The sequence below is a fragment of the Aquarana catesbeiana genome, linkage group LG08 (assembly GCF_042186555.1).
Source record: "Aquarana catesbeiana isolate 2022-GZ linkage group LG08, ASM4218655v1, whole genome shotgun sequence".
NCBI classification, from domain to species: Eukaryota; Metazoa; Chordata; class Amphibia; order Anura; family Ranidae; genus Aquarana; species Aquarana catesbeiana.
In genome coordinates this window covers 150,125,284-150,151,284 of record NC_133331.1, presented here as the reverse complement: position 1 = coordinate 150,151,284, position 26,001 = coordinate 150,125,284, and the positions used below count along the sequence as shown (strand labels likewise).

At 43.2% G+C, this 26,001-nt stretch overlaps 1 protein-coding gene across 2 annotated transcripts in view; it reads left to right on the top strand.

Moving 5' to 3' along the window:
* Window positions 1-788: 788 nt before the first annotated feature.
* The window catches only part of PPA1 (inorganic pyrophosphatase 1), a 192,478-nt gene continuing 167,265 nt past the window's right edge, over window positions 789-26,001 (top strand). Inside the window, exon 1 of one of the 2 annotated variants that reach the window (XM_073596567.1) lies at window positions 789-978. In XM_073596567.1, coding sequence (XP_073452668.1) covers window positions 918-978 — 61 coding nt within the window. In that variant the 5' untranslated portion in view covers window positions 789-917. The remainder of the gene's footprint in view (window positions 979-26,001) is intronic. The other variant, XM_073596568.1, reaches the window with a different exon arrangement.

Sequence of the window (26,001 nt, the reverse complement as noted above, 5' to 3'; positions counted from 1 at the left end):
CGCCACTGGGTATAAATGTCCAGTAACCTCTAGCAACCAATCAGTGAGCAGTTTTGATGTCCAGTAACCTCTAGCAACCAATCAGTGAGCAGTTTTGATGTACAGTAACTTCTAGCAACCAATTAACAAGCAGAAGTCATGTGCTGTAACCTCTAGAAAATAATCAGTGAGCCATAATGTGTGCTGTGTCCTCTAGCAGCCAGTCAGCGAGCGGTAATGATACACGGTAACCTCTGGCAACCAATCGCAATCACTGCCTGATCTGATTCAGTAAACTTCTATCTTTGTATGTCTCAGAGCATGTGGAGAACGAAATTGCATTGGGGGGGGGGGGGGGGCAATAAGATGTTTGCCCAGGTCCGATCAATATTAAAGACCGCCCTGCTAATATTAGCCAAAGCAATGTGGAAACACACCCTGTCTGTGTATAGAATACTGCTTGTCATGACATACACGAGGCTGGAGAACAGCTGGCTACATGTGGGCTCACTGAGCTGGGCACAGATCCCGGTATTCGCTCCTAATTACAGACATTAGAGCCGCGCTCCCCACACCGCACACATCGCCACTCTCTGTCCCTCCACGTGGCGCTTCCAATGTCCTCGGTGTTCTAATAGTGGGCGGGGCCAACACGCCGGGGAATGCCCCATGACGTCTCGTCTCATTCATTCATTGCGCAGCCTGACTCGAGTCCACTACAAAAAGCGAGCGTTCATTGGCTGGAAACGCGTTGGGCGTGTTCTATCAACAATCCTCTTTTGACAGCTGCGGGAGGAAGTCTCCGCCCAGGGTCGCGTTCAGCCAATCAGGCGCGACCCCAGGAAGGTGTGTGTGTGAATATTGGGAGCCCTGCGGCTCCCGGCCTGTTCTCAGTATCTCTGCCTTCCAGTGAGAATACACTGCTTCCTACCAACAGCATGGCATACAGCATCGAGCAGAGGGCCAATGCCAACAGCCTGGAGTACCGACTGTTCTTCAGTGAGTGGGCAGGGGAAGGTTCAGGGTGGTCCGGTCTATGGGGGGGCTGCAATGAATAGGCACAATGGCCTAAAACATCAGAATAATGACACAGCTCAGGCTCTCCAGATAAGGCAGGATACCATTTGATGAGGTTAGATTAAATGGGGGGAATTTACTAAAAGTGCAGCAGCTGTTCATGGCAGCCAATCAGCTTTTAGCTTTCATTTTCAACACTTACCTGAACAAGCTGAAGCTAGAAGCTGATTGGTTGCACTAGATTGTGTCTGCTGCAGTTTTGGTGTTTTCTCAATATTGATGGATATTATCTAAGTGTCTCCTGATGTGTAATATTCTGTTCTTTGTACCCTTCTAAAGTCATTGTCACTAGAAAAATGGAGAGAACTGTCGTTGTGGCCTGCTTCTGAAAATGCTGGTGGCCTGGCTGTCATCTGAATTTCTGGCTTCAGTTCTTTGACTCAGAACACATATACTGATCATGAAAGGTAGAATAAAATCCAAAGTTCTTGTTTTGGACCAATGGCTTGGAGTGTATCTAAACCAAAAATGTCATATGGCTGCATTAGTTGTCCTATTCATGCTTTCTTCCCTTTATTTTCACCTGGTAATATGATTGAGTATCACACTTCCTGTCACTGTGGGGTTGATTAAGCCCTGGTTCACATTGATGCTACATTGAAATCGCGCTACTTCAAAGTAGCAAGGTCAACGTGATTTCAGGTGCGACTTGATAGACATCTGTGTGGCTTCATGCCCAGATGTCTATTGAAGTCGCACCTGAAATCAGCAAAAGCAGTACAGAAACTATTTTTGCAAATTGGTGTGGAGCTGCAAAATCGGTGTCGCACTGATCGGAACAGTGTCATAATCATTGCCTCCAATAGGCTGTGACTTGTCATGCGATTTGATCTCTCAAATCGCATGACAAATTGCTCCAATGTGAACCCAGGCTTACTAAGACTGGAGCATGCAGAATCAGGTGCAGTTGTGTATGGTAGCCAATCAGCTTCTGACTTCAGCTTGTTCAAATAAGCTTTGACAAAAAAAAACAAAACCTGCAAGCTGATTGGTTTCTATGCACAGCCGCACTAGATTTTACACTCTCCAGTTTGGGAAAATCAGCCCCTTTGTGACTACGCCCTCTTCTGGAGTCAGCCATGGTTGTCGCATAGATTGGCCTTTAGTCACGTCTGCCATTTCACCTCTGTTATATTGTTGTTGGGGTGCTAATGGCTTACAAAAGGAAGATTTCACTTCTTGTGGGATGAAAAAAAAGCACAAACAATGTTAAGGACACAACATTTTTGGTAAGATCTACAAGTATTTTCTGTTTGCTGAAAATGTTCTTAGTCTGAAAAAAGAAAACGAATGCAGCCACCACTTCTAAGAACCAGTAAGCTCCAGTAGATTACCTTTTGGGGTTTAGAGACCCTTTACATTAAGCTGAACTGAAGGCAGAAAAAAGAGCCACGTATTAACTACTTGACCTCCGGAAGATTTACCCCCCCCCCCTTAATGACCAGGCCATCTTTTGCGATATGGCACTGTGTTACTCTAACTGATAATTGCGTGGAAATGTGACACTGTACTCAAACAAATTGTATGTCTTTGATGTATTTGATCACCTCTGCATTTTTTTTTCTTTTTTTTTTTTTTTTTTCTTTTTTTCTTTTTTGCACTATAAACAAACCCGATTTAAAAAAAAAAAATAAATAACTTTCTGCTATAAAACCTACCTGATTAAAAAATCAAATATCTTGATAAATTTAGACCAATATGTAATCTGCTACTTTATTTTATTTTTTTTTAGTAACGGTGGCGATCAGCAACTAGTAATAGCGGGACTGTGATATTATGATGGACATGTGGACACTAACTGACACTTTGTGGGAACCAGTGACACTAATGCAGTAATCAGTGTTAAAAATATGCACTGTCACTGTACTATTGACACTGGCTGGGAAGGGGTTAAACATCTAGAGCAATCAAAGGGTTAAATGTGTGCCTAGCCAGTGTTTTGGTGTACTGTGTGAGGTGCTTTTTACTAGGGGAAGTAATGGATTTTATTCCGTGCCTTACGGGAAAGATAAGCCATTACTTCCCCGCTGACAGGACAGGTCTCTGCCTTGTTTACATAGGCAGGGCTCTGTCCTGTGTAAATTCATGACGATCGCCGAGTGGCGGCGGTATTCCTTTGGCCAGCACCCGGTGATGGACATCTGTTGTGTTTAGTCCCAGCATGGCCGGGCTGCCGGTGGCGTGTGAGCCCCCTACTCAGAAATGTCAGATCATGTACTAGGGATGTGATCTGGCAAAGCTGAGCCACCTCGCCGCCATATATCTGTTATACGGTCAGCAAGCAGTTAATGCAGCTTTATAATAGTTGGAGCTAAACTGCGGGCAAACTAAAAACCCTCTTTTGCTCCAGGTTGCTCCCACACTGCAAGGGGTAACTGCTCATTTCTATCTAGGCCAGGGGTTTCCAAACTTTCTAAACAAAGGGCCAGTATATCCACTTGCTTTTTAGATCTTTTTCTGACACTTGTTTACAAATTAAAATCGGTATTATATGCTAGAAAATTACTTAGGACCCCCAAGCATTACATTTTTTTTCTTAAATTTTTTCTTTAAGCAGAGATCTTAGAGAATAAAACGGTAGTTGTTGCAATTTTTTTTTAATGTCACACGGTTTTTCAAATGCAATTTTTTTGGGGAAAAAAATACACTTTTTAATGAATTAAAAAAAATATATACCCCAACTTTTTTGTATAATATTTAAGATGAGGTTACACCGAGTAAATAGATACCAAACATGTCATGCTTTAAAATTGCACATGCTCATGGAGTGCTGCCAAACTACAGTACTTAACAATCTCCATAGGTGACACAAATTTCTACAGGTTACCAGTTTAGAGGTAGAGCAGGTCTAGTGCTAGAATTGTTAGACGTTTGTGGCGATACCGTAATCTCTAGAGCTACACGATTCTGGCTAAAATGAGAAGCACATTTTTTTTTTTTTTCTTAGATCACGATTCTCGCGGCGTAACATCATCTTTCACATTAAAACAAAAACAATTGGGCTGACTTTACTGTTTTGTGTTTTTTTTTTTTTTTTATTCATTGAAGTGTATTTTTTCCCTAAAAATTGCGTTTGAAAGACCGCTGGGCAAATACAGTGTGACATATAATATTGCAGCAATTGCCATTTTATTCCCTAGGGCAGGGATATGCAATTAGCGGACCTCCAGCTGTTGCAGAACTACAAGTCCCATGAGGCATAGCAAGACTGACAGCCACAAGCATGACACGACTTGTAGTTTTGCAACAGCTGGAGGTCCGCTAATTGCATATCGCTGCCCTAATATATATATATATATATATATATATATTATTGTTTTGGGGTTCCAAGTAATTTTCTAGCAAAAAATATTGAATTTAACAAGTGTCAGAAAAGGATTTGGACTTTAAGTGGTAAAACTTGGCAAACTGGCTGGATGTTTTTTCTTTTGACAGCTGAGTGAGCAGATAAGTCTCTCCACTTGTTATATGAAAGAATCGACAAACTCTGCAGTAGAGATTGTCACGGGGGTTGAATCGAGATCACGATTTTTTTAACGATTAATTGTGCCATTCTAGTAACCTCACGTATGTGGTGCGAACACCGTTTACATATGTTGGCATGACCTATGTATGCGTTCACCACTGCATGCGAGGACGGGGGCACTTTAAAAAAAAAAAAAAAAATTAAATACTTTTTTTTTTTTTCCCCTTTTTTGTAAACCTCCCTTGCAATAACTATACAGCATAACAGGTCTTCTTAATGGAGAGATCTGGGATCTAAAAGACCCCAAATCACTTTTCTGCCCTTAAGGCCCCTTTCACACTACCATGACTTCAAAGTCGCTCAATTTTGCAGTGATGTTACGATTTTGACGCAATTTTCCCATGGTTTCAGGGAATGCCTGTGTAAACTTGAGGTCTATGGACCTCAGCTCGCATGAAAGTCAGACCAAAGTAGTGCAGGGACTACTTTGAAGTCGCACAGATATGAATGGTTATCATTGGAAATCATGGGGAATGACTTGTCATGCGACTTTGCAGTCCCAAATCGCACAAATGTGAAAGGGGCCTAAAGCGGAGTTCCAGTCACTTATGTATTAATAAAGAAATGTAGCTGCTGACTTTTGATACACACTCACCTGTCCCATGATCCAGCGGTGTACTCACCCCAGCAGTTTTCTCCCTCTCTTCCTTCGGCGGCACCGGCATCTTCACTATGGGCACCTGGCTGTAACAGCTTGCGGCTTCACAGCCGGGTGCCTACTGTGAATGCGTGAGCGGCACTGCACTCTGTTACTGGGATCTTTCGTGTCCCAGAAGACTTCGGGGGTGGTGGAGATAACTTCCGTTCTAGTCTCCTTAGGCGATCGGAAGTGGCAGCGGGTACCTGTCAAAACCCCCTCCTCCAAAAAAGCTCAGTTTCACAAACAGGAGCTAGGGAGGAGGCCTTAAAGCGGAAGTTCCACTTTTGAGTGGAACTCCACTTTAAAAGCAAAAAGATCAAGATTTTTTTATTTATTTATCTTTTACTTAAAAAACAAAAACAAAAAGACGGCCTTGTTTACATGTAGCCAGAACCAGAAGTGATGTCAAAACGTTGCTCGGGTCCTCCTAGGGCATAGAGATGAGCAGAGGCTATCTTTCCTTCGCTCATCTCTATGCTTAGCCAGCTTGGGATGGGTTCCTGGAGCTACCAATTGGCTAGGTAAGGCCGGAAAATAGTGTGGGGGCGCGGGGGCGACCCGATCTACTGGAAAGTGGCAGGAGGTGGTTCTCCTCCTGTTGATGCCAGTGGAATTCTATTCCATTGTTGGTGTCAGCGGGCAGAAGAGTGTCTTGTATCAGTGGGATGAATAGTACCCCAAGGGCCCGATAAAGGGTCACATCTGGCCCCCAGGCCACAGTTTGGAGACTGCTGGTCTAGGAGATCATGAAAAGCAGTTTTATCTACCCGATCTTCTGTGAGCTGTTCAATGCAGACTTTTCTTTCTGCACCTTGATGGTGTATGGTCCTCTGACATTAAAGTGCTTTCCCTTCCTACACAGAAGTTATCCTTTGTAGTGCTGGCAGTCCCCACTGCATGGAAGGGCTTTTAGTTTTTCCAGAGATGGGCTTTAATACACAACTGGATGTAATTTGTAAATGCAAGCCGTGTAAGCATTTGAATTTGACCTGGTATCAGCCATTTGCAGTTCCTGTACAGCAGAGCTGAGACTGGAGGAGGGTGAAGCAACACAATCTACCAGGTAGTGGTACTGCAGTGCTCTTGTTCTATCTGCATTCTGATGGTAGAAGAGAGCAGAGTGACAGAGAAAGTACCTCATCCTTCTGTTTCTTCTTTTACAGTCCAATCACCGCATAGGGGAGGTACAAAAGACCTATAGATTTGACTTCACTACAGTGGAAAAAAATCGGGTCCCCTGTCCTGTCAGACAAGGCTGCACTGTGTGACAGAGCTGTGTAACTTTCAGGACAGGAATACAAATTTCTTTGGCAAGTGAAAGATTTCCCATTTGTGTATTTCGTCTATATGTACTGTATAGCTGTTTGTTTGGAGTTCAGCTTTAGGCTGGGTTCACACTTGTGCAATGTTAAACATGCGATGCCTGTGTGATGCGAATTCACACCAAAATGGTGCAGGACCTTTTTTTTGGTCTGCTCTGGAATCAGATCACATGGGTGTTCACACCTACACTATGCAATCTGATTCCTGCACTATTTGGCAGTTTGCACTGCGATTTTAAAACTGAACTGGGGGTATCATTAACTTTGCATTGACACTCCCAGCAGTTTGCAGATGTCAGTGTGAACCGCCATCAGGTGACATGCGATGCAGGAACCTGCGCTGGTTCCAGAATTGCATATATACAAACCGACACTTGGGCTTCGTTTCACACTTGTGCAATTTTGACGCGACTTGAAGCAATGCCTGTGTAATCTTGAGGTCTATGGACCTCAAGCTGCATCAAAGTCCAACCAAAGTAGTGCAGGGACTACTTTGAAGTCGCACCGATTTGAATGGTACTCATTGAAAATTATGGGGTACAACTTGTCATGTGACTTTGCAGTTGCAGGACACGTTAAACAAGTGTGAAAGGGGCCTTGGGCTATATTCACAGGGATTTTGTGAAAGGCCGAAAAGAATTGGTACATTCTTGGCAGCAGTTGTATATACTGTTGCAAATACCTGCCGCTGTCAGATTTGTACTTTGTATCAATAGCAGCTGCTGTTCACCTGTATCTGCTCATTGGAGAAGTTCCAAGTGAATACAGCCCCCAAATGCAGCCAGTGTGTGTCCAGAGATCAGACTTCTGCAGAGTTTTAACAATATGGACCTAAAGTCCCGGTTCACACCAGTGCGCTGTGCAGATCACATGTGATGTCTGTGGGATGTGATTTCAGCCATACAGATAGTATGGCTGAATTTTCATCGCATTACGACCAAACTCACACAGGACACTCCTTCTTTTTTTTTTTTTTTTTTTTGGTCTGCACCAGAATTGGATCGCATGGGTGTTCACTCCCATGTGATTCGATTCATGTCCAAACTGACAGTTCGCACTGCGAGATGCAAACTGATTTGTGGGCATCATTAACTTTCTATTGACACTCCCAGCAGTTTTGCATATGGCAGTGTGAACTGCCTTGCGAGTCAGGTGCAATGCGGGAACCCGCAGTGGATTCGCAGGGTTCCCGCATCGCACTAGTGTGAACCAAGCATGACTGTCTCTTTAGCAAATTATAAAGTGCAAACAGACAAATATGTAATTTGAACAATCTGCAAAATCAGCAGTGAGTGGAATTGAAATAATCCTGTAAGACAATTCCAAACAATAAATTATGGGTCAAAAAAGCAGGAGAAAGTTGTCCATATGTGAAAAGTGCTCGATGTGCAGCCAAAGTGCTGAAGTGCTCAAAGGTGCTTCTTTAAAAAAGAAGGCCTCTTACCACACGGTGTGGATCCCAGATTACAGGGATCAGACAAGCATATTGTCCATCCAGCAATGGGCCACACCCATATCAGATTAGGATCCTGACAAAGGGAGAACGAGCAAACAACAAGGAGATGGGACTTTAGATTAAGCACATGCTTGCAAAACAGTAAATTGGTGGATTAATAAAATGTTTTAATAAATCCTACACAATGAATAACATACAATTCACTAATGTCAATATTCAAAATGATCGGAAATGGTAATAACACTGGTAACATATAAGATTACTAGATAAATACAGGTCCATCAATAACATATACAAGTACACATATATTGCAAGGTAGTGCCTGCATGATCTCTGGCCTCAATGTTCCTGTCGTGGAGGGTAAATCAGCATTAGCATCCTGGAAGTTTTACTGCATATACAATCGATATGCATAGAATCAGCTTATGCTCTTCCTTGGATTGCTCATCACGCAATCGCATATAAAGCAAACAGGGAGAAGCTCATAGCGCAATACAGCATAGAAAGTCTATTTAACCACTTCCCATCCAGGCCAATTCTGGCACTTCGCTCCTACATTTAAAAATCATCGCTTTTTTTTTTTTTTTTTCTTTCTAGAAAATTACTCAGAACCCCCAAACATTATATATGTTCTTTTTAGCAGCAACCCTAGGGAATGAAATGGCGGTCGTTGCAACTTATGTCACACGGTATTTGCGCAGCAATTTTTTTTTTCAAACATGTTGTTTTTTTTTGGAAAAACAAAGTTTCGTGAATTTAAAAAAAAAAAAAAAAACAGTAAAGTTAGCCCAATTTTTTTTGTATAGTATGAAAGCTGATGCGACGCAGAGTAAATAAATACTTTTTTTTTTTTTTTTACAAGTTACCAGTTTAGAGTTACACAGGAGGTTTTGGGCTAAAATAGTTGCACTAATGAATGCGGCAATACTTCACATGTGTGATTTGAATGTCGTTTACATATGAGAGCGACTTGCGTATGCATTCCCTTCTGTGCACGAGCACGCGGTGACGGGGTGGCGCTTTTAATTTTTAATTTTTTTTTTTAATTACACTTTCTCTTTTCAAAAAAAAAAACATTTTGATCATCTTTATTCCTATTACAAGGAATGTAATGGGAATAGGGCGTGACAGGTCCTGGTTTATGGAGAGATCTGGGGTCCATAAGACCCCAGATCTCTCCTTCAGGCTGGAAAGGCCAAGATAAAAATTAAACTGTCTCTGCCTTTCCAGCCGCGTCCCCGGCATTGTTTACTGGGGACCATGTGGTGACCAGAAATCTCTAAGCTCAACTTCCGGTGGCGACTGATTCGTACTCCGGCTCGCCGATCACACGGTCGAGGCGGTAGAAGCGCCGGAGGGGGGATGTCCCCTCCCGCTGCCTGTAAGAACAATTAGGCGGTTGAACTGATGTTATAATTGTTCCTACGGTGCAGGGAATCGCCTGCCAAAAAAGATGATATCTGAATGATGCCTGTAGCTGCAGGCATCATTCAGATATCCCCACTCAGTCCATGATGTCATATGACGTACCTTGGGCGGGAAGTGGTTAAACTGTTCTATCCACTTACATTGAAGTAATGAATGACAGGCTTCACATTAAAAACATGCCGGCAGCGGTGTCTCACAATTCGTCAGCACGCTATGACGTCACCCACACTCTCCTACCACACTCTCCTGGCGTCATCTGGGATCCACACCGTGTGGTAAGAGGCCATTTTTTTTTTTTTTTTAAGGAGCACCTTTTGAGCACTTCAGCACTTTGAGATTCTTCTACACATCGAGCACTTTTCACATATGGACTAATTTTTGCTGTTTGTTTTTTTTTTTTTTTTGTTTTTTTACCTATCATTTATTCTTTGGAATTGTCTTACAGGATTATTTCAATTCCAGTCACTGCTGATTTTGCACACCGTTTAAAGAGAAGTTCCGCCTGGGTAAAAAAAAAAAAAAGTCAGAAGCTCAAAGTACTGTAGCTGCTGACTTTTTTTTTTTTTAATATTGGGACACTTGCCTGTCCTGGGACAGGTAATTTGCTCTAGAGAGCATTCAAGGTCCATATTGTTTGCACTTTATTTGTATTTTGTTTTTTCAAAATGTATACATAGACGACTACGCAAATTTATAATTTAAAGGAACAGCACACTTTTTTTTTTTTTTTTTTTTATTTGCCCATTGTAGGTAGTATATAGTTTGTGGCAACTCCATTGAGTCTATTCAATTAGATCTTGATTTTGCGTGTACAAAGTGCAAGAACTTCTTTATATTATTTCTGCAGAGTTTTGGCTGCAGTTTGTATGCAGCCATAGCACATGGTGTTGCTGTACATAGGCATTGATTAGCCACCTCCTGAATGCAGAAACTATACCTAATACATGACTGTAGATTTAGGGCTCGCCCAACAGCGAGGCTGATTGCACGGCTGCTGGATGACATGGTGTCGATTTCCCCCCCCCCCCTCTTTTTTTTTTTTTTTTCCCAACTTAACTAATTGAACAGTACTTGCTGGCAAATTAAAGGTTTTGGATATTTTTTATATTCTTTTCCATCTTTTATAAAGTTCCATTACCTTGTTATGCAGGTCTTTTGACCGTTCTATTGCTTTCCATGGCTCGGTATCTAGCCCATTCAGTGTCAAACATTCTGGGATATGTAAACTTATAATAAGGGCCATTTGGGTGATTTTTGTTATGATTTAAAAAGGAGCCAGAGAACTATGTGATTAATAAATGGCTTCATATGATCACTATCCCTAAAATAGAGCTTTTGCTCTGCTTGTCTGCCACCTCTCTCCCCCCCCCCCCCCCCCCTCTGCTGTCACATTCGGCACCTTTTTTTGAGGGGGAGGAGCGGGTACCTGGTTTTGACAGGCACCTGCTCCCACTTCCGAACCACTTTGGTAGTCATCATTCCCCCCCCCCGCCCTAGGCGCAGCGCGATTCGCAGATGCACAGTAGGATATGGCTGTGAATCCGCAAGGCTTCACTGCTGGCTTCCCTTAGCCAAGATGGAGGTGCCAGCAATCGGCTCAAACTCCTCCCAAATAAGAGTTTTTTGGCATGATCAGTCATATTTTCAATATTCATGCCAAAATGTCGCGCTTTCTGCCAGGTTTTTCAAACTTCTGAACATAACCTGTATCCATTACCTTACTGAACAATATCCTTTTGACAGTACCTTTTCTTCTTAGAAGGAAGGCACTATATTCATTCAGGCATCATCCAGGGTCAGTATCTACATCTTACACTGAGATGCTGGCTCAGAGATGATACATGTACATCTTGGTACCTTTGCAAGTGTTTACAGTGTTCTGTGTGTGTTTTTGTTTTTTTTTTTTTGTTTTTTTTATTATACTGTTCTGTATTAAGACTTGTAAAATTACTAAAAGGACACATAATCACACACATAGGTTGGACTTGATGGACTTGTGTCTTTTTTCAACCTCACCTACTATGTAACTATGACAACTTTTAAAGCGGACTGTGCGTTACAGACCAGGCCTGCTTCTTAACTGTGCCCTGCTCCCCCTCCCATGCCAAAATGCTGCAATGAAAAATGGCTAATAAATATACTCGCATTTCCCCCAGCTTCCATACAGCAAGGTCTAACTTCTTTATTCTTCTGATGAGATCTTGGGGAATGCTGAGTAGCCCAAGCTAATGTTCAAACATGGTGCAGAAGCATGTTCTCTCTGGATTTGGGCTACTGGGCATTCCTTGGAATCTCGCTGGAAGGAGCATAACATCACCCTATCCTAGGTGGCACAGAGGTTGGGGGGGGGGGGAGAAATGAGGTAAGTACATTTAATATTTTTTTTTCCTACAGATTTTTTTTTTGCTTAAACTTCAGAGTGCTACCAACTGTTGTCTCCTTATCCAATGATCGTGCCCAGTTTGTTGCGGCAAGAAGCTGCAGATTCTAGCTACTGGAATAACTGGGTTATGCGATGAGCCCATTTAAACTGTTGCTGATTGTGTGTAGCTGCACACAGAGAAATTCATTGTGGTTTGAGACAGATGTTTGAGCCTGGACCTAGTCGGCTGTGTCCAGAGTTTGACATTGTCCCAAACCACAGCTAATCGCACTCGAGTGCGGCTACATGCGATCAGCCGCTGTCGGCCTGCTATTCGTTTCAGTGTGCTGAGTGGCTGCTGCTGATGGCATAACCCGGTCATTCCAGTAGTAAGAATCCGACAGCTGCAACAAACCAGCCCTGTGAATGGGGATCTTACTGCCAACATGGACAGTCCCACTGGTTGTGAAATGGCAGTTGACCGAGGTTATCAATGAATACAGGAAAAAAAACAGGCCCCAGTAATAAAACCAAATGCTACAGAGGCACAGAAGAGAAGTGTTGATTAGAAAAAAAATAATAGCAGAACATCTATCTCAACAGCAACATGGGCCAGGTGCGTGTGCATGCACATGTCCTTTTTAAAGGCACGTCAAGAAGCACCACCTAGCGTGGAGTACATGTGACCGTCGGGGTAAACCGGCTTTGGGCATTCGATCGTAGTCAGTGTGAAAGGTAGGGTCACAGTGCAATAGAGCAATGAGTGAACATCAAGTTATGCTACAAATTGGGGGAAACTATGACAGAGACGCATGAAATGTTGGTGCAAGTGTATTGGATGGAAGCTGTGAGCAGAAAATGTGTTTACAACTGGTTCAAGCGGTTTTGTGATGGGCAGAAAACGACTGAGGATGAGCCACGCTCGGATCAACAAAAGGAACCCCAGACACGATCGAGTAAGTGCAACAAATGCTTGCACGAGATCGGCGACTGACTCAATGATTGATGGCGAAAGAATTGGGCATTGGCAAGCACAAGGTGCGCACCATCGTCCGCAAAGATTTGGGTAAGCCGGGATCTGTTCTTGGTATGTTCCACACAAGCTGAGCGATGAAGAGATGGAAACCTCTGGAGATTTCATTATTGGTGTACCTGTTCTCGATCATCAACTGTACTCTCCTGATCTGGCGCCTGTGGACTTTTCTGTTTCCTGGCTGGAAGAGCGTCATGAAAGGCGCATGTTTTGCGGACATGGTGGCAATCCAACGATGTGTGACTGCGGTTCTGCAATGGATTCTTAGAGACCTTTTTGACAGTTTCCAGAAGCCTTCTGAAGGTTGGCGATCATTTTGAAGGCCAATAAAGGTAATTTGTATCTTCTGTTTTGTCTTCTGATACCATTCAGCAATCTTTTAGACACACCTCGTATAACACAGGTTCAATTTATTATGATGACTCACGATGACTTGTCAAAGAAAAAAAAAAATGTAAAGCAGTATGTGATTTTACTCATGTTATTTCCTGGAACAGAGATATTTTACCTATGTAGGTGTGACACGCAGGACAGTAAGGGACAATAAAACCTGAAGTACTGTAGGCTAAAAACAAATGGTGCTCTCTACTTTGTATAGGATACCAATAAGGCATGCAGTCATCAGATTTAACCCTTTTTGCAGGAAAAAAAATCTATTTTCTGTGTGTTTGTGTACAGATTCTGCTCAGGCAGTGTTTCCTTGTGACTGTTCTGTGTCCTTCTTCCTTTTTTTTTTTTTTTTTTTTTTTTTTTTTTAGTTGACCTTTTTCTGCACAGTTTCCACAATATTCATTTTGTGAATTGGTGCCTTGAACTGCGCTGGATGTTCAAGATGAGGCCATACTAGGCAATTCATAAGGGCAAACTCTTGAGCCTTCTCTATCAGGTTGTTCCATTCTTCTTTTAATACAAAGAAAAAAAAGAGATTGTTTTGCTAGCTGTACACATGTCAGACTGTCCTTGGGTTCCTTTTATGAAGTTTATGACCCACAAGAATCTTCAGTATTTCACTTGGTTTTACAGTTGCCTCATTAGTGAAAAGTTGCGGGAAGAGGTGGCAAACTTTTTTTTTTTTTTTTTTTTTTTTTTTTCTTCTAAACACAGTAGGCAATTTGTGAAAAGCCAATTTTACCTCCTTGTGACTGAAGAACTTTTTTTTTTTTTTTTTTTTTTTTTTTTTTTTCACAAGTGATTATGATTGTATTTTTTAAAACTGCCCTGCTTATCATATTGCTTTCTGGGCATTTTAGTGCAGCCTACAGTCTAGGAGTCTATGAAAAATGCAGGCAACATAAAAATCTAAATAAACAAAAATACAATGGTTATCATTGTTTAGCAATACAGCTTAAAGGAGTTGTAAAGGCAGGAGGGGTGTGTGTGTCTTTTTTTTTTTTTTTTAATATGCATTAAGATAAAAAAAGCCTTCTGTGTGCAGCAGCCCCCCTAATACTTACCTGTCCAGCGATGTCCACGAGTGTCCGATATCCTTCCTGATTAGCTGAGACACAGCAGCGGTGCTATTGGCTCCCGCTGCTGTCAATCCACATCAGCTAGCCAATCGGGGCAGAGAGGGGTCAGGATCTGTGTCTGAATGGATACATGGAGCTGTGGCTCATGTTGAGTACCCTCATTGCAAGCTGCTTGCTGTGGGGGCACTGAACAGGAGGGAGGGGCCAGGACCACAGAAGAGGGACCCGAGAAGAGGAGGATCTGGTTGCTCTGTGCAGATCCACTGCACAGATCAAGTATAACATGCTTGTTATTTTTATATACCACTAGCTGCCTGCCCACTGTCATATGACTGCGGGATCGCCCTCCCGAGCCACTAGGGGACGCGCGCGCCTGCTGCGTTACTGGGGACCCGATGCGTGTGCCCAGCAACCGAGCAGGACCGTGGATCTGTGTGTGTAAACACATAGATCCACGTCCTGTCAGAGGAGACCGATGGTGTGCCCCTTGTACATAGGGACACCGATCGGTCACCTCCCCCAGTCAGTCCCCTCCCCCCACAGTTAAAATCACCTCCCTAGGACACACATTAACCCCTCAATCACCTCCTAGTGTTAACCCCTTCCCTGCCAGTCACATTTATACAGTAATCAATGCTTTTTCATAGCACGGATCGCTGTATAAATGTGAATGGTCCCAAAAATGTGTCAAGTGTTCGATATGTCTGCCGCAATATCGCAGTCACGATAAAAATCGCAGATTGCCACCATGACTAGTAAAAAAAAAATAAAAATGCTATAAATCTATCCCCTATTTTGTAAACGCTATAACTTTTGCGCAAACCAATTTAATATACGCTTATTGTGACTTTTTTTTTTTTTTCAAAAATATGTAGAAGAATACATATCGGCCTAAACTGAGGGAAAAATTTGTTTAAAAAAAAAAATGGATATTTATTATAGTAAAAAATTGTGTTTTTTCAACCTTGACCCTCCTTTTTTTTGTTGTTAGCGCAATAAATAAAAACTGCAAATGTGATCAAAGACCACCAAAAGAAAGCTCTATTTGTGTGGAAAAAAATGTAAAAATTTCATTAGGGTGCAGTGTAGCATGACCACGCAATTTTCATTCAAAGTGCGACAGCGCTGAAAGCTGAAAAATGGCCAGGGCGGGAAGGGGGTGAAAGTGCCCTGTATTGAAGTGGTTAAATAAGGACATGTGCATTCCAGTGTTTTTTTTTTTTTCTGGCACTGCAAGCAGTGGTGTGAACTATGCCATTAAAATGGATATAACCTACTTTCCATGCGTTTTTGATGCAGAAAAACGCACTGGACTGCATGTGGTGTGAACTGGCCCTGATATTTAATAAAATGTATTCATAGCCCAGGTTATGAGAATAATTCTTCTAGGATAGGTTCTAAAGCCTGTTGGGAGACAAATCGTAGATGCATTTCCAATATGTGTAGGGGAAACAAAACATTAAATCACCTAGGGGCAATGTTATAAAGTTGTGAATGCGACTTTCAACAAACATTTACTGGTGGTGAATCAATCCTGTCATTTAGGGCCAGTTCACACCATAGAAGCGCAGTCCAGATGTGTTCCAGATGCTTGTCTGCATGTGCATTTTTGATGCAGTCCAGTGAATTTTTTTTTTTTTTTCTCTGGAACTGCAAGCGCTGGTATGAACTATGCCATATAACCTACTTTCCATGCGATTTTGATGCAGAAAAAAACGCACTGGCCTGCATGTGGTGTGAACTGGCCCTTAAAGCACACACCAGCAAATTTACCTGCAGTGAATGGTTTATAGCCCACGTTCACATTGGGCCGACTTTAGCATGTGTTTTGACATGTCTCTGCTTTTTTAAATCTTCCCCGAAGGCTCGGTTCACACTGCCGCCAGTTGGGATCCAATTTGAGACCTCACGTCACGTGACGTGAAACTCCATGTTGGTCAATGAGAGCTGTCTTAATTAGCATTACTGAAGTCGCTCCGACTTTAGAAAAAGGTTCCTGTATTACTTCAAGGTGACTTCTATCCGACTATCCCATAGACTTTAATGGAAGTTGCCTCCAAGTTCGGATCCTTATCTATATTGATGTGATTTGGATCTGACATTACAGGAAGATTACAGAGGCATTCCCTGAATGTTGCACTCGAGTTGCAACGTAAGTCGTGCGACTTTCAGGTCACAGTAGTGTGAACCGAGACTTAAAGGGTAAGTTCACCTTTACAGAAAAAGCTGTAAGGTGAACTTACACTGGAGCCCCTCCCCAGTTCCCCTGTTCACATTAGGTGTTGGGCAATTCTATTGCGTCCTGTATGAACAGGCCCTTAAAGTGGAGCTAAACTCTCCAGTATACTCGCCACCACTTTCCCTTCCAGCGATGCAGTGATTAAATCCTATGCCAGCCACTGTCATCTTTTCCCCGAGTGACGTTTTTTTGGCCTCTTGATTGGATGGCCTCATCCCGCACAGGTCTACGGAGGTCGGTCCTTCTCATTGTACATTCAGTAGATAACTGAACAGGCAGGTACGTTTTTGTATTTTTTGCAGAAGGGACACAGCATACCTCCTCTGCAATAAAACACTAGGTGCTCACAGTTTACAACACTTTTTTTTTTTTTTTTTTTTTTAGTTTTTTTTGGTTTAGTTTTAATTCGTTAATAATTCCTATTTTGTTTATACTGATTCCAGTAATTACATTTTAGCAGTAAAAGCAGTTTGTACTTAATTGGCAGTATACCGATATTAGTCTTTATTTCTGGATGACCTTTACCATTGTTACCATGGCTAAGGATACTTTCACACTGGGACGCCTGGCTGTTAGTGCTAAAGTGCCGCTCGTTTTAACTGCGCTTTTTGGCCACTAGCGGGGCCTTTTTTACCAAAATAAATGGTAAGTCCAGTTTTGCTCCACTGTCAAAACTCTTTTCAGGCTCTCTGAAAGCACTGCCCATTCATCGCAATGAGCAGGGTGTTTAGGGACTGCTAAATACAGCGCTCCCAACCCACCCCAAAGATGCTGATTGCAGGACTTTTCGTAATGTCCCGCAAGTGCACCGCCCAGGTGTGAAAAGTCATATTGCAATGAATGGGAGGCGGTTTTCAGACGCATAGCAGGGGCTATTGCTAGCGCTAAAACGCCTGAAAACTGCCTCAATGTCAAAGTAGTCTAAGTTTTGCCTGAGAAGCGTCAATTGGAGAAATAGCCTCTGAAAAGCACCTGAAAACTGCCTCCCATTCATTGCAATGTGTGCTTTCACACACGGGCGGTGTGCTTGCGGGACGTTGGAAAAAGTCCTGCAAGCAGCATCTTTGGGGCGGTTTGGGAGCGTTCCCAAATCGCCCCTGCCCATTGAAATGGAAAGCGCCACAAATTTTTTTTTTTTTTTTAAGATCACATAACCTTTAAAAAAAATAAATAAAAAACTAAAGCGCAGCTAAAGCACCGCAAAAACGACTGGGGCTTTAGTGACGCTTCAGTATAAAAGGGGTCTAATGGCCTGTACACACGATCCGACTATCGTACGACTTTTTTCGCTTAATAGTCAAAAGTAGAAATTGAATAGGTTACTAAAGTCACAAACTCTTGGACCACCGAAAAAATAATCGGAAGTGATGTTGTGTTGTAAACACCCCTAGTGGCCATAGGGCAAAGCGATGTTACATAATGTCGCTTTGCCGTTCCATTCCGCCACAGTACAACTGCGGCGCCTGGTCGGCAAGTGGTTAATTGAGCAAGCTGAAGTTAGAAGTTGATTGGTTACTCTGCACAGCTGCACCAGATTCTGGGGTTGATTTACTAAAACTGGAGAGTACAAAATCTGGTGCAGCTGTGCATAGAAACCAATCAGTTTCCAGGTTTTGTAGTCAAAGCTTAATTGAACAAGCTGAAGTTAGAAGCTGATTGGTTCCTTTGCACAGCTGCACCAGATTTTGTACTCTCCAGTTTTAGTAAATCTCCCCCTCTGTTTTTAGATCTCCGCCATTGCAAATAAGTATATTAACTATTATATAATTTTACTGATCAAAATATTTATACTATAGCACAGACCATTTGTTTTGGATGACGCTTTAGTTATTTAGTATTTCATGATACTAAAAAAACTTGGCTATGGGAAATCTTTGTTACAAGTATTCCCCTAGCTGTACCTCCCTGTGTAATAAAGCATAGGTGAGGCTGATGCAATATTCTGGAGCGTGAGGAGGCTCTGCACTGCCAAAACTAAGTTCATTACCTTAAACTCAGATCGGGTTAACTGAGAGAGGTGAACCTAGCTCTAACACACAAACAAAATGCTCATAGAACGTGTCATTTTATTCTTGAAGTAGCGCTGCCCTTATGCCGCGTACACACGACCGTCAAGAACGCGGTGACGTACAACACTACGACGAGCCGAGAAAATGACGTTCAGTGCTTCCGAGCATGCGTCGAATTGTTTCCGAGCATGCGTAGGGATTTTGCGCGTTGGAATTGCCACAGACGATCGCATTTTCGGATAGGAACTTTTCCCCGACCGAAAAATTGAGAGCATGCTCTCAATCTTTTGCTGGCTGGAATTCCGCCAGCAAAAGACTGATGGAGCATACACACGGTCGCATTTTCCGACGAAAAAATCTCATCGGTCTTTTGCAGCCCGAAATTCCGACCGTGTGTACGCGGTATTAGACTAGGATTTAGGTAGGCGGTATCCTTCCTACTACAAGGATATAACAGTCTGTTATATCATTGGTATAGCTCATTTCCCTTTTAGGGTATAAGGTTTCCTGCACTAGCTTATATCTGCCAATTAGAGTTCAGTTTACTAAAGGCATATCAGTGAAAATGATGGGTTGCTAATTTTGAATGCTTTGTGAAATAAGCCTTCTAGAATTTCACTGTTGATTACCTCAACACATAAGCTTGCAATCAGAGCGGTATGGGCCAGTATCCCTATGGAAAAAACACAGGGGGGGGGGAGGCACCTCTGGTGTAGTATAAAAAGCCATTTTTTATTTTAAAAACAACGTGCAAACAACTCACATTTCAGTAGTGTAAAAGCAAGCATCTGAGAAGCCAGAGGAATAATCCATCATGGGGCAGTTCATCCGGTGGGTCACAGAGGTGCTGGCAGGTCTGCATGTAGCTCCTGGTATACCGCTAATGCCGGCCGCGGTAGTGGTGTACATCCAGATGAGGCTTGGAACGCAGATGGAGGGCAAGCGCACAGCTGTGATGTCACAGGGCCGCGACGCGTTTCCTGAGCGTACGGGCTACGGTATTCTGGTAGCCGCGCTCCTTCGTCAAGCTATAGACAGATAGTGTAACTGGCTTATATGGACAAGGAGGGAGGGGAGGGGAGAGAGGAGGGGGGAAGAAGGGCCAGAGTAAGCATATTGAGGAACAAATGCGGTTTCTTATAAAACAGTGGACAATTGATCAGAGCCAAGCTGTTATTTTTACGGGATTATTTTTTTAAAATATTATAAATAAAGGAAACTGTTGTTTAAAGGTGTATATGTGTGTGTGTATGTATAGATGGAAAACAAAAATGAAAAATAATAATTAAAAATGAACAATTATTAGTTATTAAAATAAACAACTATTGGGTTAGAACAATTGTTTAGAGGCACTCTCAAAATTGCAGTGCAATATGGCAATATACTGGAAAATAAGTTTATAATATCGTGGCGATCTCAATGCTCTCGTTTATACCCCCAGGCGAAAGTACATCTAAGGTGTAAATCCAATAGGTCTCGCAGGCGCAAAGTTTCTTAAATCTTTCCGCAGCCTCCCCCCCTTGTGTTTTTTTTTCTATAGATTCTGGAGCTTGGTTTCAGTTCCTTGGAAGGCAGTCCTGCTTGTGGACTATATACCTATACCTTTCCTTACAGACTTGTCACATGGACCCCTAGTGGACCATTTATGCTGATTCCCTTCCTCCTATATATTGTACATATGTTTTAAAATTGTATGCTGGTCATTGTGATGTTGCTAGATATTCTCCAGTCTTTTGCGCCTTTCCTTGTACACAGTATCCCTATGGGGTTGTCTTTCATATCAGGTCACCTGTGCAGAATAAATGGGGCAGTTCAGAGTATTAAAGGTTCACAAGCATTGGTTCCCCTTGCACTGCAAAAGGTAAATACTCTGTCTAGTGGGCCATGAAAAGCAGTTTTACTTACTTAATCCTCCTCCCTTTATGCAGCAGCAGCAGACTGTTTCTTGGTGTCCGATGTACGCTGCATGGTACTTGATGACATCAGAGGAAATGCCTGGGTAATCTTCCTTTTTAATGTGGGATCCAAATCACATCAATTAAGATGAGGATCCAACTTGGAGGCGACTTCCTGGTGGCTTGATTACTACTTTGATATGACTTGGTGCGACTTTGAAGGGAGGGGCTACACCGCAGAGAATGCCTGGAATGTCGGATCCAAGTCACGTACGAGAATCCGACTTGGAGATGACTTCCATTAAAGTCTATGGGCACAAGTCGGATAGAAGTCACCTTGAGTTTATACAGGAACCTTTTCTAAAGTCTGAGCGACTTCAGTAGTGCTAATTAAGACAGCTCTCATTGACTAACATGGGATTTCACATGTTGCATGCCTTGGTCTCACACGTCAGATCCCAAGTCACGGCAGTGTGAACCGAGCCCTAAAGACCATGCATCCCACTGTTGGTAAGTGCCTAATGTGTCAGAAGACCTTAGACCGCAGGGGAGAAAAGGCTGCAGGGACTGATGCAGAGGACCTTGCAGGTGTGGAGGATTGGTAAGTAAAACTGCTTTTCATGTTTCACCTTGACATTAATGAGCAGTTAAAGCTTGCAAGACCACTGATTATGGAAAAAAAAAAAACTAAGCTGAAAATGTGGGGACCCATAGCAACATTTAAAATTCATATTTTTTTAACTATGTCCCAGTAAAGGAAATTGGGTTGCTATAATTAAAGGATAAGTTCACCTTTTGTAACTTGTAATCGGGGTGTAACCTGTAACACGTTACTGTTGTGACAGCAGGTTGGGAATCCCCTCCCTGCACCTGCTGTCTCAATAAATAACAAAAAAAAAAAGTAGCTGTGCGGGGCTTAACCAACCCGGTTGTGTCATTCATTCAGAGTTCTGTGAATGGGATCACTACAAGTACCTAAAGCCTTTGTGGCTGATGGCTTGTAGTTCTCATAGAACTACCAGGGCACTGTTGAGCGCTCTAGGTAGTTCATTGATGCTTCCTGTCACTGTGTAACTGCATGCTCTTACGAGGTACAGGAAGACAGCTTACACTCAGTCTGCAAAAGCCTGAGATTGCACCCGCAATCTGCTGATCACCGGTGCAATGCTTTGCAGGCTCCTAGTAAAATAAATACACTTTTTTCATACATCATGGGACACAGAGCCTTAAGTAATTACTTAATGGGTTATGGGCCACCTTCAGGTGTTGACACTGGTCTACCCAATCAAGGAAGTTCACTCCCTGTATAACCCCTCCTCCTTCCAGGAGCACATAGTTTTTTTTTTGCCAGTGTCTAAGGTGTTGGTGGCGAGTGAAGATGTGCTCTGAGGAGCTCCAGGAGGGATCCATGCTGGATTTAAAAAACCTCCACCCTCATCCATCCATGCCACTGAGGCCACAGGATGGTACCCGGGCCTTGCATAGAAGAATGAGGTTTCACCTGTAACGCTTCTCTTTGGGGGCTGGACCCTAGGAACCAGGACTTTTTGGTCATGCTACATCACCTAAAGATTTCCTAAGGGGTGCCGTACAGGTCCAAAGGAGTGGAACCCCTATAAAAAGGGACCCGGTCTTTGAGCGTTTACTAAACGCTGCCCGCCGTGATGGGTGAAGTTTGGATCTGTCTGTTTCAGCAGTATCCTGCAGTGAGGAAAAGGTAAGGGAAGAAGCTTAGGAACTCCACTTATGCCTCCCTTTTTTCCATATATAAACCTTGTAAATGCCTTTAAAATCTCCTAGAGGGAGTAAAAATACCTTGTGCTTCTCAGCAGCTATGTGTCCAGCTACAAACAGCAGTGTGTGCCCCAGTAGCAGGTGGGGGTTTGTAATTGAACTAAATGTCCCCTCCCTCAATTGGGGAAACTAAGGGGCTGGGGGTACAGTGTTTTAGTGGATAGCACTTTCGCCTAGCAGTAAGAAGGGTCGCTGGTTCGAATCCCAACCATGACACTACCTGCCTGGAGTTTCCTCCCACTCTCCAAAGACATGCTGGTAGGTTAATTGGATCCTGTCTAAATTGTCCCTAGTATGTATGAATGAGTTAGGAACCTTAGATTGTAAGCTCCTTGAGGGTAGGGACTGATGTGAATGTACAATGTATATGTAAAGGGCTGCGTAAATTGACGGCACTATATAAGTAACTGAAATAAATAAAATAAATGAGTATTACATCCTACATTGGGTAGTGTTGCATGTCTGAATAAATGCAAGGAAGCCAGCTTCACATTAAATTGGCAAAATGGCAGCGCTAAACTATATAAGCCTTAACTGCTAAATAAAATGATTCCCCCCGCCCCCCTCAGAGGAGTGCAGGGCAGCTTATTATACATCTTGTGGTTAGGGGGTTTAGCAGCCAACCAGAGCGTTGATGAGAATTTTAAAGGTCTTAAAACCTTTTTCTATGTTTTACCTGCCTTTAAAGTTGCGCCCATGCAAAAGCAAACCTGACAGGAACGCCAGATGGCGGCTGCAGCCTCCTCTCCTTCGGGTCTGCTGTGCGAGGAGGGCAGGTCACTGAAGGGGCGTGGCTAAGGCAGGCGGTGCTGTGTGCAGGACTCGGTGTCCTCGTGGAACACATGACACGCGTACTGGGGAATAATCAGGCTTACACCTGAAGCCTCTTCAATAAAGCCGGTGCTCTTAGGACAAACAGTCTCTATCAGAGCAGCTGAAGAGTAGAGGCTGTCACACAGGACACAAGAGCACTGAGTCAAGTAAGCGGTGTATCAGGCATTTCCAGTACAGGAAAATACAATTGTTCAGCATCAAAAGCTGATCTGTATGGCATCAGTTAAAGATCCAACAGATAAAAAGTTGGAATTTCTGTTAAAAACTTTTTTCCTTGGCAGTTGCCGTTTCTCAGCCTGCAGTCGCTGCAATAGGCGTCTATCAGTCGCTAAAGGACCAGTTCAAAGAGGCCCTTAAGGAGGTCCCTGCACAACAGGCCTGTGAGTTAGCCGAACTACCAAAGGCGCTATGTTTTGCCATAGACTCCATGAAAGACTCTATTCACCAAGCGTCCCGCCTTGCGCTTGTGCTAATACACACGCGTAGGACCCTGTGGTTTAAGATTGGTCAGCTGAAGCACCTTGCAAAAAGCTTCTGACTAGTTTCCCTTTTCATGGGGAGCGACTATTTGGGGAGAATTTGGCAAATGCATCCAAATGATGTCAGGAAAGGTAATCTTTTGCCCAAAAGAAGGTATAAACGTCCCTTTTATTTAAACTGACTCCTTCCCCTGCGCCAGGGGCATCTGCCTCTAGGCAGTAGTAACGGCATCCACCGTCAGACTCTAGAGGAAAGCCTCAGGGTCAGGCCCAGGCACCAAAAACATTTCGGCCCCTGTATAAATAATTGAAATGTATGTATGTTTTTCCTCCGCCCTGCACGGCCTAGAAGGAAAATTTAGCGACTTAATCGCATCCGCTATCCAAAAGGATAGGAAGCGTATTAGATCCCCTCCCCCACCTTGGACCCCTTATCAAGGGAACAGTGGGTAGAGGATGAAGGGTTACCTTCAGGTGATCAGGAAGAAAGGCAAACCGATTACCCCTTTGCGGAGGAAACCACTGGAGTTGAACCTTTTTCAGCCTTGCAATCTGAGAGATTGCTGGTACAAATCTCTTACAGAGATGGTTTATGCCTCTTTCAAGCTACCTCTAGTAGAGTCAGCTGATAGTTATGTTTCTTTCTAGGTTCCTTAAAACCTTCACAGCCTTTTCATGCATTTCTTGTACATATACAGATCCACGCAGAAATTCAACAGATCCATTCTAGATCTAAAAGAATCTAAATCGGTTCCTGAAGATCCGCTCCTTTCTATGGAGTCGATCGGGTCACTAGTGTCTATCCTATAAGGAGGAGAACTTCTGGCATCTATTGGCATCAGGGATGCATATCTGCATGTCCATATGTTTCCCACTCACCAAAGGTTTCTGCGGTTCGATGTAGAACAGCATTTCAATTTTTAGTCTTGCCCTTCGGGCCAGCTATAGCACCCTGAGTGTTCACAAAAGTGCTAGCCCTTCCTCTAGCCAGGTTAAGGGCACAGGGCATAAACAGTCTTGCCATACCTAAACTATCTATCGCTAACAGACCAATCGGTGTTCGGAGTAAAGTATTGCAACCAGTTACCTGGAAAAGTCTGGATTGCATTCTCAACCTAGAGAAACCTTTAAAAACAGCTAAAAAAGCTGGAGTATTTGGGTCTAATCATAGATACAGCCCAGAAAAAGGGTGTTCTTGCCCCAGGCAAAAAACAACTCCATAAGAGTGTTGGTGCGGAGGGTCAGGTCAAAGGAGATCCCTCCATTTGCCTTTACATGAGGTTGTTAGGAAAAATGGTGGCTTCATCAGAAGCAGTTACCTATGCCCAGATCCATTCGAGACTGTTGTAAAACAGTATTCTATCTGCTTAGAACAAAATGATCCAAGCTTGGGACTTGCCAATGCGGCTGTCCCCAAGGGTGTCCCAAAGCTTCAATTGGTAGTTACTAAAGAATCTGCTAAAAGAAAAATCCTTCAGACCAGTTATCTTGAAAGTGGTAAGGACAGATGCCAGCCTTTCAGGCTGGGGAGCAGAACTAAAGAAGACAACTGTCCAAGGACAGTGTTCAAGAACCGAAAGGGCCTTGCCCATCAACATCCTAGAGATTTGGGCAGTGCATCTGGCTCTGAAAGCCTGGAATTCCAGGTTAAGGATTTATCCTGTCAGGATCCAATCCGACAATGTCACAGCTGTGGCCTATATCAATCACCAAGGGGGCACCAAGAGTGTCTCAGCGCAAAGATAGGTGAACCATATTCTAACTTGGGCAGAAAGGCATGGAATATGTCCTATCGCCAGTCTTCATACTGGGAAGAATTGTCAGACGGACTACTTGTGCCTCCAGCAGATTATTCCTAGGGGAATGGTCTCTTCACCCTGACATATTTTCGGGCTGTTTGTCAAAGATGGGGGGACTCCGGACATAGATCTTCTAGCCTACAGTTCAACATAGTTAGTCAACTTTGTGTCCAGAACAAAGGATCCATTCACATGCAGAACAGATGCGTTGGTGATACCGTGGGATCAGTTCTCACTGATCTATGCATTTCCCCCTATTCAATTGCTGCCTTGACTTCTTTGCAGGATCAAGCTGGAAAGAAAACTGGTAATTCTGGCAGCACCAACATGGCCCCGAAGGTCATGGTATGCAGAAATTGTAAAGATGGCAGTGGAGGATCCATGGTCCCTTCCACTAAGACAAGACCTGCTCACACAGGGGCCGATATTCCATCCTACTTTACGAACGTTAAATTTAACGGCCTGGCTATTGAAACCCACATTCTGAAGAAACGTGGGCTTTCCGGGTCAGTTATCTCTACTTTGATTAATGCAAGGAAACCAGCTTCCAGAACTATATATTATAGAGTCTGGAAGGTTTATGTCTCCTGGCGTTAATCCAAGGGTTGGCACCCTCGGAGATATATCATAGGCAGAATTCTTGCCTTTCTACAATTGGGC